The sequence below is a fragment of the Kryptolebias marmoratus genome, linkage group LG7 (genome assembly GCF_001649575.2).
Source record: "Kryptolebias marmoratus isolate JLee-2015 linkage group LG7, ASM164957v2, whole genome shotgun sequence".
In the NCBI taxonomy this organism is placed as follows: domain Eukaryota; kingdom Metazoa; phylum Chordata; class Actinopteri; order Cyprinodontiformes; family Rivulidae; genus Kryptolebias; species Kryptolebias marmoratus.
In genome coordinates, this window is record NC_051436.1 from 10,771,857 (window position 1) to 10,782,301 (window position 10,445).

Here is a 10,445-nt window from a genome sequence, read left to right on the forward strand (position 1 = left end):
GAAGCATTTCATAGCTTGGCTTTCAGTGCCTCTTTCTTCTGGTTAAACATCAACCTGAATTTTTTTGAAAAATGACTTGTTGCGATAACATCTCAATGATTGGAGAACAGCTTGTTTATTAAACAATGAGCTGGTGTTCCAGCTTCTGTTGTGGTGGTTTCCTTTGTCCTGGAGAGGGCCGAAGGGTATAGGAAGGCGTTGGTGGGGGATGTTCTGCAGCTCGCCCCTGGACAGACAGGCACGTACCGCATCTCCCCGAGGGCTTCAACTACATATTTTTTCACCGTGGCACGAAAACACACCGAGCTTTCCTGCCATTACTTCTCGCAGAGCCATGGGGGTTTAGAAAAACTAATAGGCTACTAAAAATACTTGGAGCCTGGAGGCCAGGCCGTGGCTTTTCCTGCTCTGCTTCCACCTCGCGCGTGGGGCCATTGAGGAAAGAGGAAACAAGCAGCTTTGGTTGTAAGGGAGTTTCCTGCAGGACATTATAAAGAGCTCCCCGTCGGCGATCTGTGCTCACAGAGTTACCTCTGAACCAGAGGAGGCTGCTCCTCGTCTCTGACTGCTGACCGAACACCGAGCCAAGGGTTTGACGGCACAGCGGTGAACGTTCATTCTCGTCCCTGCTGGTCGGGGTGAGTCCTGATTCTCTAAAAACTGATATCTCTTTTTCTCTTATCTCTTTTCCTTTTCTTTGGTTGTCTGAATATTGTTTGCTTCACTAGCCTGTTTAGTTTTGACCTTATTTTACAAATATACCTGTAATGAGGAAGAATTATGACATTTTGCAAATTTGTCAGATTCGGAATTACCATTTGTTATGAATAAATAACTAGTTTTTTTTCCTCATACAGGTACGAGTAGGGAGCTGGTCTCACCTAACAGATGTGTCTGGGACACTTCAACATATTTATTCTATCAGTTGCATACAGGTAGGTCCATCTAAAACTAAATGAATGCAAGCGTTCATCATTTCAGTTGGTTTAGGAATACCGTATGTCATATAATTTTGCTGACAGATCCGGGCGAGCCTGATGGAAGTGTTGGGAGTCTACAGGACTGACCGAGGGCAGGCGATGCGGCCTGAGGGATACGTGAAGGAGTTCACCCGTCACTCCAACGACGTGCTGCAGAACCTGAACGAACTCCGGCACCGAGGCGTCCTGACTGACACCACGCTGGTCGTAGGCAGCGTGCAGCTGCAGGCGCACTGTGCCGTGCTCGTGGCCTGCAGGTTAGTGCGCAAGTGCACAACGAAACGATTACGAAAATAAAAAGACGTCAGTTTTTCTCAGCTTGTCGAAGTTTGGCGTCTCAGGCGTTCCTAAATTTCATATTTCTGCCCTTCTCTGTGCAGTGGGTTCTTCTACTCCCTGTATTCCTGCCGGGTGTTATTCCAGGGCCGCGGTGGCGGCGGCGGCGGCGGCAGTGAGCACCTCTCCACTGTCTCTCTCCCCAACACGTTGGATCCATCCTGCGTCTCCCTGCTGCTCGACTTCATGTACACCTCCCGCCTCCCTCTGACCCCGAGCATCGTCTCCGGAGTGCTGGCTGTCGCTGCCTACCTGCAGATGGACCACGTGGCCGACACATGCCGGGACTTCATGCAGCTGCACTGGTAAAGGGCCCGGAGAATCCGTTGTCTCTCGTGATCTCCCGTTCGATTCGTGCAGGAAAGTACTAAGAATGGCGTTTCTTTCTCAGCACAGAGGACGTGAGTGCCAGATACCCCTGGTTGGAGCTGGACTCCAGGATATCTGTAGCCTCTGTAGCCCCTAAAGGAGGGGACCTGCCTGATCCAAGACCCCAGCGATCAGTCCCAGGAGAAACAAGGTCAGTGAATAGACCAGGAATCTGAAAATGACTGCATCGCCTTGAAATCAGTTCCTTTTGTTTACGCTTTACCAGAAAAGCGGCTAGCTGTTTTTTTGGCCTGTCGACAAGTTTAGCCCATTACAGCACTTCCTTTGTTTTTCCTGCAGGTTCCCCATTGTCCTCGAGAGCTCTGTCAAGCCAGGGGTTTTCCCGACCCGCCGGCCCAGGTCAGGCGAGCTGAAAGAAGATCCGCTTCTGATCGGCCCCACTTCCTCCCCGAGCAGCCCCGACTGCTCCAGCTGCCACCCTAGCTCTCCCGCCGAGTCCAACACCTGCAGCACAAACCTCGTGGTGCGTCTCAGGAGCGCCGGCCAACGTGGCCACGTTTTGAATCTACGAGAACGCTAAATTAATCAGACGACTTTCAATCACTTATTTCAGGGTGAAACCAAAGCCACACCAGACCCAAAGGCCTGCAATTGGAAGAAGTACAAGTACATTGTTCTGAATCCTCTCTGTGCCGCTGCCGCCGTCAAAGTAGAGGAGACGGAGGAGCTCCAGTGTCAGGAGGACAACAGGATGGATTCGACTCCAAAGGCTCCAACAGAGGCGTGGTCTGGAGAAGTGCCCGGTCAGATTGATAGGTATAACCAAACAGTAAGAAGTATGACAAATCCTAGCCAGGAAAACAGAAAGATTGTTGTTAAAACCTCTTTTCCTCAGACAGGGGCAGGCCTCCTGCTACGAGGGTTCTGGCCGAGCCCCTCCCCTCGGGCCACCTCCCTCTGTGGATCAGACAACGATGCCTCCCTCCTACAACGAGGGACCAGGTAAGGCAGACTCAAAACAAAACAAAAACAACTCCTCAATCGTCCAATCAAATAAGATGGTATTTACCCCTGATGTCTTTTTCCAGTGTCACCCGGCACCATTTTCCCAAAACTGGCCCCTCCCGACCCAGAAACCGCCCACCTCAACTTGCCTCCAGTCAAACGCGAGAACCGCTTCGTGCCCTACTGTTTTTCTGGCGCCCTTCAAGCAACCAAATCGGTCTGCTCAGGTGAAACTTGAGACTGGGTTCTCCCAGAAGCACTCTCCTGTTCAGTCGTTGCTTTTAATACGAGAATGAGCGGCAGATTTGTACAACTGTGACCTCTGTGCTGACAGGAGACAAGCCGTACCGCTGCAACGTGTGCGGAGCTCAGTTCAACCGACCGGCCAACCTGAAAACCCACACCAGGATTCACTCCGGAGAGAAACCGTACCGCTGCGACACCTGCGGCGCAAGATTCGTTCAGGTGAGAGCCTGCGGTCTGTGATTATGAGGGTGAAAAGGTCCAGGGTTTAATAAATCCAAGTTAGCCATGTTGGGTGTCGTGCTAAATGTCTTTTGTGGGGTTTCAAAGGGTGTTTTGTTATTGCAAAGTTCCAAACAGGTCAAATTTTACACCATAAACAAGTCGTCTCTCCCACAGAAAACCCTGCCCTTGATCTACATTAAGGTTGAACCCTACTTCCTGTTGTTCCCCCTTTGACCCGTAACTCAAAGATGCAAAGCGTAGCAGCCTAAATATTCCACTGGGAAGTGCAAAAATAACAACCGTAGCACTTATGTTCTTTTAGTTCTCTGTGGCAACAGTGGGACTCAAGACCACACCCTCGAACAGACATTACCGTCACAGATTAGCGTGTTTTCATGACCCCGAGCAAGTTTCTCTGACGAACTATGGCCTCGTCCAACCATGACACTTCAGTTTCATTAGCACTTTTTCTGGCTGTTACAGTTTCAAAGTCTCCCCTTGGAAAATGTCAGTTTTCAAGGGCCAGAAAGGTCCTGAAACATCCTGCAGCACCAAGCAGTGGTTGGTGTCCAGAAGAGACAAAAGCATCTCGAACAGGAGGGGCCTTTCAGTGCGCTTATACCAGTAAAAACGTGCTTTTAGTTTCAGTTTAAAAGGATGCAGACTTGTTCTAATAAACCAGACTTCCATTTTGAACCCATTAGCATCTTTAAAACTGCTTGTAGGTAAAGTGTCTAATCAATGGTGGGTCAATCAACGAGTTACGGACTCTCAGAGTTAAGAACATCACATCAATCCAGAGACATTTTCTGTATTAAATGTAATACTTTTTAGTTGTTTCAATGGTCCTTTAAAGTCCCTTTTTGTGTCCTGCTTTGACTTGAGTTGTGAGCTCTAATATATTTATTTCTGTTGGCGTTATGATGTTTGAACGTCTGTATGAATGTTTTGAACCCCAGCAGAACAAGTCTCCCCGCGGGTTTTAATAAAGCGACCTTGACCTTAAATTCTGCTTGAATTCTGGGACTGTTCGACGACCGTTTGCGCCACTCAAACCTGTCCCGTGTCTGTCCCCGGCGTCAGGTGGCCCACCTCAGGGCCCACGTCTTGATTCACACCGGGGAGAAGCCCTACCCCTGTCACACCTGTGGCACCCGCTTCCGCCACCTGCAGACCCTGAAGAGCCACCTGCGCATCCACACGGGCGAGAAGCCCTACTCTGTAAGTCAGACTTTTTTTTAAAATTATTATTATTATTATTTTTCTTACCGTGTCCCGGATGTCTCATCTGATGGACCCTTTTGTCCCTCCAGTGTGAAAAGTGCGACCTGCACTTCCGGCACAAGAGCCAGCTGCGTCTTCACCTGCGCCAGAAACATGGAGCCGTCACCAACACCAAGATCCGCTACAAGGTGCTGACCGAGCCCTTCCAGCCTCTTCTGCAGGCCTGCTGAGGAGGGGGGGGGGGCTCACTGCGCACCCCTCGCGTCCGTCAGGAAAATGTCAAATCACCAGATTTGTTTCTAACCCAAGGTGCCAGTCAACGTCTTTTAGGCTACAAAAAAAAAAAAGAAAAAAGAAAAAAGCAGAATAAACATTTTTATTTAGAGTAACAAAGAGATAGTTAGCATATCGTTGGACGAGGTTTGGATCCCAGTAATGCTTTAGAGGAAATGTTGGGAGTGGGCCGAGGCAAGTCATTGTAAAGGTTTGAGAGGAGTCGTAAAGAGGGGAAGAGAGTTTCGAAGATGAATTTGACAGAAAGAGCAAGTTTGTGAACGATGGAAGGAAGGCTAAAGCAAGTCGAAGTAAGCGTCAGTGAGGGGTTTGTAAGGTTTGGATCGGATTAAATATTTTAAATCTTAGCAGAGCACTTCGTTGGTTTTTCTCTCGTAAATGTGTATTTAACTCAGATTTATCTTAATCTCACGGCCTGGGGCCTGAAAGAATGTATCTGTGCAGTAATAGATTTATAAACTGATCGTGTTGTGACCGCCGAAGGCGTTCAGACGAGACAACTGGAAGCAACTGAATTGTTATCGACCGTTTGAAGTTCATTTGCGGGACAAATTTAAATTAAAGCCTTTTTCTATCATCTGGTGTTCGGTGTTCATTCACTCTAACTTGTTTTTGTTTTTATTATTGTCTTTAACTGTAACTATAGCAGACAGATTTAACATACCCCCCGAACGCCCTTCCTCTCGTTAGCAAACCCTTTCTGCTCGTGATTCACCTCATGAATCTGTTGGGTTTTTTTTTTATTTTGGTGTGGAAACAATGAATCCGAGGGCACCTGTTTCCTCCCGGGTGCTTGCGCTCCACGTTCGCAGGACCAGTCGACGCCACGTGCGGCGGCTTCCTGGAGGTCGGCGGTGAGGGGGGCCCCCGCAGTCCCCCCCCGCTGAACTCTCCCACCCTCTGCCGTCGCCCGTTTCCTGCTCCACGATGAGTCTGCTGGACTCATTGTCTGCGCTCGCCTCGACAAAACACTGGAGGCTCGGACGGGACTTTCCGAGCTTCAGCAACTCTCCCTCCACCCATCCTGTACAGAAGAAAACATAAATAAAAATAAAAGAAGTCCTCCGGTCATCTAATTAGATTTAACGCAAAGGTTCTCCCCATCAATCAGTTCATAAAAGTCCAAAAAAACCTTTGAATGCCTATCACCCGCCGCCCTTAATGCCAGAGTTTTAGCTTGTGATGAAGATGACCTTACAGCCATTTGGAGCTGTCACAATCAGCTACTACTACGTCAAGTTTCAGCTCAATATTGGCAAAAATGACCGAGCTGTAGCCGTGTTTATGTTGGATGATACTGATTAGCTGTGGCGGCCATCTTGATTTGAGCTGACTCCAAAGGTCGACCGCTTTCTGAAAGTTTCATCAAAGTCCGTCCACTGGTTCGTGACACATTTTGCTAACAGACAAACGGGGCTCACTCCAACAGTTAGCATTAAAGTTTTAAGGAAAAACTCCTCTGTGGTGTGTAGCGCTTGGAGCCCGTGCTGTGAGTGACTCTCAGCTACTACCACACCAAATCTTAGTGCAATATCTGCAAAACTGACTGGGTTGTAGCCGTCTTTGTGTTTTCTAAGGTCAGTTGGATGTGGTGGACATCTCTAATGGGTTCGGCTCCATAACTTAATGAGCTGTCGATGAACATCCAATGATTATTTCCTGAAAATCTCAAGGAAATTTGTTCATCGGTTCATGAGATATTTTGCTAACAAACAGACAGAGTTAATGGGAGGGAGAGCTCTCTGTTAGCGCTGAGCGATGGAGCGTGGCACTGTGAGGAATCGCTTAATGGCGACCTCTGCTGGACTTAATAACTCACTGCAGGCAACCCGGATCGAGCAAAGAGACTGAAATACGGACACCGAATGATTACTCCAGTTAATTTGAATAAAACCAAAGTAATGTGTAATACAGTGAGTGAAATGCAAAACTTACAAGACTGTTTTTGCACGTAAGAACAAGTGACAATTTGAAATGAAAGTGAAAACTGTAAAAATCATTATAGGACATTAAAGAGCTTATGTCACACATTTGGAACTCAAGGCCTGCGGGCCACATCTGGCCCTTTGGTAACATTTTACCTGCCGGTCTGTGACAGACTGAGTCTCTGTCGCATAATCTGGTGTAACTTTCTGAGCAAACTTCAACAGGGATAAAGCACAGCAATATCCATCTTGCCCACCTGAAACAGCGGGGATCGTTCTGAGCGTTTTTGATCACCTGAGTTTGGAGGGAGAGTTTAATCCTAACAGGACTGACGAGCTAACGACAAGGCCGGACGGATGGATGTTGGATGGATGGATGAATGTTTGGATGTTTGGATAAATGGATGGATGGATGGATGAATGTTTGGATGGATGTTTGGATGGATGGATGTTGGATGGATGTTTGGATGGATGGATCTGCCTCCTCCTCTTTCCTAATAAAGTTTAATATATGATTAATTCCTACTGCAGGTAAGATATTTACTACTAACAGTCCTTCAAACTAAAACAAGCTGTGCGTTTATCACACAAACAAACAGCTCCAGCCCTCAGGACCCCTGCCCGTCTTCTCTCTGCATTAAATCTGATTGATTTAATCAGAAACTGCCCACGCTGATCCAACATGGCGGCTGGGACACCTGTAGCGGCCTCAGCTCTCACTGCGCAGACTCAGCAGCGCGTGCAGGGCTCCTGTCGCTCTCGCTGAAGTCTCGTGTTGATGCATTTTGTAGTTTTCTGCTTTCTGCAGTAAACCCTGGACCCCGGGGAGCTGACGGACACACACAGAGGGAGAAAAGGTGAGTTCAGTTTCAGGAAACTTTCAGCTCCGGCTCGTTCCGGTCTGATCCGGAGGTTTTTAGTTTTTACTGCAGCTGATCTCTGATAAAACTCTCCGAAACTTCAGGAATATTCTACAACAGCATGGCTCTGTTCGCAGCACGTTAACAGAGACGACTTAAACCATTTCTAACTTTTAAATAAAATAAAACTGCTGAAAAAAAGCGCCCCTGTGGAGATGAATTAGTCTCGATGAGCGCTGCGTTCAAGTACAACTCGTAAAATCAATTATCACCAATAAAAAAGCCTTTAACGTAAAAATAGACGTCAAAGTTTCAAGGCTCATAATTCATTGGCTAATTTGAGAACAATGATCTATTAGTAGATTTATTAAAAGATTTATTAAGGATTTAAACTCTGCCTGAGACACCGGTCGCTTTAATGCTGAGCACTCTTTCAAAATAAAACTGACATTTCCCTGCAGCCTCATTTCACAGCTCATAAATGATATTAGGGGTCAGTTTTCCAGTCTGGTAAATTTGTTTAAATCATTTAAAGAAGTCTCATCACGTGATACTGGTAACTTTAAACCTGCTTCTTTGGATTTATCTCAATATTTTCAGAATATAAGTCCAGTTTTGTTTTTTAACTTTTTTTTTTTTTGATTTATATGCGCAGGCCTCCTGCAGAACAGAACAGCGCCTTCACCGGTGAGGAGGACAGGATGAGCTGAAGTGTCCCCAGCGGGGGTGTCCAACCCTGGTCCCCGAGGGACACGTCCTGCATGTTTTACTGGCTTCGCTGCTCCAACTCGCCCGATTCAACGGTCACTTATTTTACACGACGTGTTCTCGTTTATTTTGCATTACTTTGTAGACACTTTAACACTGAAGAGACTTTTTTATTGTGTTGTTTTTTCTGCCAAAAAGGCCGGTTTATATGGTTTGAATGCACGGCAGACACAGATGATACAAACTCCACCAAAAAAAACTAATGCAAAGAAGAAAAAAAAATGCTGTGATTACAGAAAATAGGCAGGAGCAAAAAGAACAAAACACTTAAAAAAAACAAAAATACACCAGCAAGTAATAAAAAAAAGTTGCAAACTCACTCTACAAAATAAAGGACCACCAGGGGGACTCCAGGTTGGACTCAGCGGCGTCTTCCTGCCGTTTGACCCGGTTCTGGCAGCTCACCCCCGTGTCTCCTGCCTCCTAAACATGGTGGTTTACTTAGGGACCGTCAACAAATTACCGAACCAATGACGCTTGAAAAAACAAAAATGAAATCACCTCCACGTCATGAGAACTTCTGACCCAAGCGTTAGCGTTGAATTGTTTCACTGGACTGGGCTAATAAGACGCTCCTAATTGTGTCTGAATTTAAAGCGTTTCATATTTATTTATTTTTTAATGAAAAATTAAGGGGCTGCGGTGGTCGGTGCCGCGGTCTTGTGAGCCTGAGGTTGCGGGTTCGAGCCCAGGTTTAGGCTGGAAAGGAAGGCCATCCGGCGTGAAACAAATCGCCAAATCGTTCGCTCGCTGTGGCGCCCCCTGAAGAAGGGAGCAGCCGAAAGAACCGTTTCATTAGACCGAATTAATAAGATACACTGCTAATGAAACGATTCAACACTAATTTTTCATCTCCTCATTTTCACGTTGGTCAAACATCTAACCGCGTGTTTAGTCTCGACTGAAAGCTTTAACAGCCCAGGGGTCTCCAATCTTGGTCCTTGAGTGCCACCATCCTCAATGTTTTACTTGTTCCTCTGCTCCAACACACCTGATTTCAATCAATGGGTGATTAACAGGCTTCTGCAGAACATGAAGAGGTGATTTAACCACTGAATCAGGTGTGTTGGAGCAGAGAAACAAGGAAAACATGGAGGACAGTGGCCCTCTGGTCCAGTGAGTGTTGGTTAAGGAGTTTATTAGTTTGCAGAACCCACTGAACTCTAAAGTGATCAGTAACGTCTCATCAGGAGTCTGTCACCTTTCACTTACATCAGGTAAATAAAGGCTTGTGAAGCAACTCGGTCACACATACAGGACACAAACAGAGTTTATTGGCCAGCTGGAAGTTAATCATTACGCTTCTGAAACAACTACAGAGTCTAAGACTCGTGCAGCACATTTGCTTTCCCCGAAGCCCTTTCTTAAAGACGCCCTCGGGACGCGGCCAGCTCACCCGCGCTCTCGTTGCGCGTCGTTTTCCCTCAGGTGGACCGTCCCCAACGAGACATGCCGAAACCCGGGGACCGCAGCGGCGGGGCCGGAGGTCCGGACGGAGGCTGGGGCTGGGTGCTGGTGGCCGCCATGTTCATCAGCACGAGCCTGGTCTTCGGCCTGATGCGCAGCCTGGGGATCTTCTTCGTGGAGTTTGTCCACGTCTTCGACGAGAGCGCCCAGGCCATCTCCTGGATCTCGTCCATCGGCCTGGCGGCGCAGCAGTTCTTCAGTGAGTCCCCTCCCCTCCCCGTGTGATCAATTTTTAGGACGATGTGTTGGAAAATATTTGCTGAAGTGTAGTTTGAATGAATGAGTACAGCCACGAAGCAGCTCAGGTAAGTGAAGGTATATTTGACATTCATCTTAAAGTAGTAAGAAGGCCTTAAGTGTTGTCAGGAGTTAAACTGATTGGTAAATTTATAAATAAAATGTGTGTTTGTTTTGCAGGTCCACTGGGAGCAGCACTTTGCAATGCGTATAACACCAGGCTGGTAGTGATGGTGGGAGGCCTCCTCTCGGGGCTCGGCCTCATTCTTGCCTCCCAGGCCACCTGTCTTGTCCATCTCTACCTCACTATGGGAGTAATCTCAGGTAAAATGGAGATTTTTTTATTTTATTCTGTTTTTTATACGCCTGAGCTCGTTATGTTACGGTGGAGTTTCTTGTCCGAGCTCTAAGTTGATCATCTTGTTACGTAGAAATGTCAAACTGCGCAGCTGGACACCTCGTGGGTTAGGGATGATCCCAATTGATTTCAAGGTCATGGGGTCACAAGTCCAAGTTACAGATGAACATTTTGTGAAACCTTGTCCCTTCTC

At 47.2% G+C, this 10,445-nt stretch overlaps 2 protein-coding genes across 2 annotated transcripts in view; both read left to right on the plus strand.

The window, feature by feature from the left end:
- The first annotated feature begins 251 nt into the window (after positions 1–251).
- On the plus strand, positions 252–5,214 carry bcl6b (BCL6B transcription repressor). The gene is made up of 12 exons (XM_017404090.3): positions 252–638; positions 858–935; positions 1,023–1,237; positions 1,361–1,621; positions 1,708–1,836; positions 1,986–2,169; positions 2,260–2,462; positions 2,542–2,648; positions 2,735–2,878; positions 2,986–3,116; positions 4,203–4,340; positions 4,433–5,214. The coding sequence occupies exons 3-12, from the start codon at positions 1,038–1,040 to the stop codon at positions 4,571–4,573; spliced, it is 1,638 nt and encodes a 545-aa protein (XP_017259579.1). The 5' UTR covers positions 252–638; positions 858–935; positions 1,023–1,037; the 3' UTR covers positions 4,574–5,214.
- A 2,024-nt stretch (positions 5,215–7,238) lies between these two features.
- Positions 7,239–10,445, plus strand: part of slc16a13 (solute carrier family 16 member 13) — a 9,273-nt gene continuing 6,066 nt past the window's right edge. The window contains exons 1-4 of the mRNA XM_037976344.1: positions 7,239–7,419; positions 8,078–8,225; positions 9,619–9,856; positions 10,075–10,218. Of these exons, the coding sequence (XP_037832272.1) occupies positions 8,184–8,225; positions 9,619–9,856; positions 10,075–10,218 (424 nt within the window). The 5' untranslated portion in view covers positions 7,239–7,419; positions 8,078–8,183. The remainder of the gene's footprint in view (positions 7,420–8,077; positions 8,226–9,618; positions 9,857–10,074; positions 10,219–10,445) is intronic.

Excerpts from the sequence above, each read along its gene's own strand:
- bcl6b (XM_017404090.3), top strand. The coding sequence starts at position 1,038 with ATGGAAGTGTTGGGAGTCTACAGGACTGACCGAGGGCAGGCGATGCGG. Across the intron at positions 1,238-1,360 it reads GCCGTGCTCGTGGCCTGCAG|TGGGTTCTTCTACTCCCTGT; the intron begins GTTAGTGCGCAA and ends TTCTCTGTGCAG. Across the intron at positions 2,649-2,734 it reads CTCCTACAACGAGGGACCAG|TGTCACCCGGCACCATTTTC; the intron begins GTAAGGCAGACT and ends GTCTTTTTCCAG.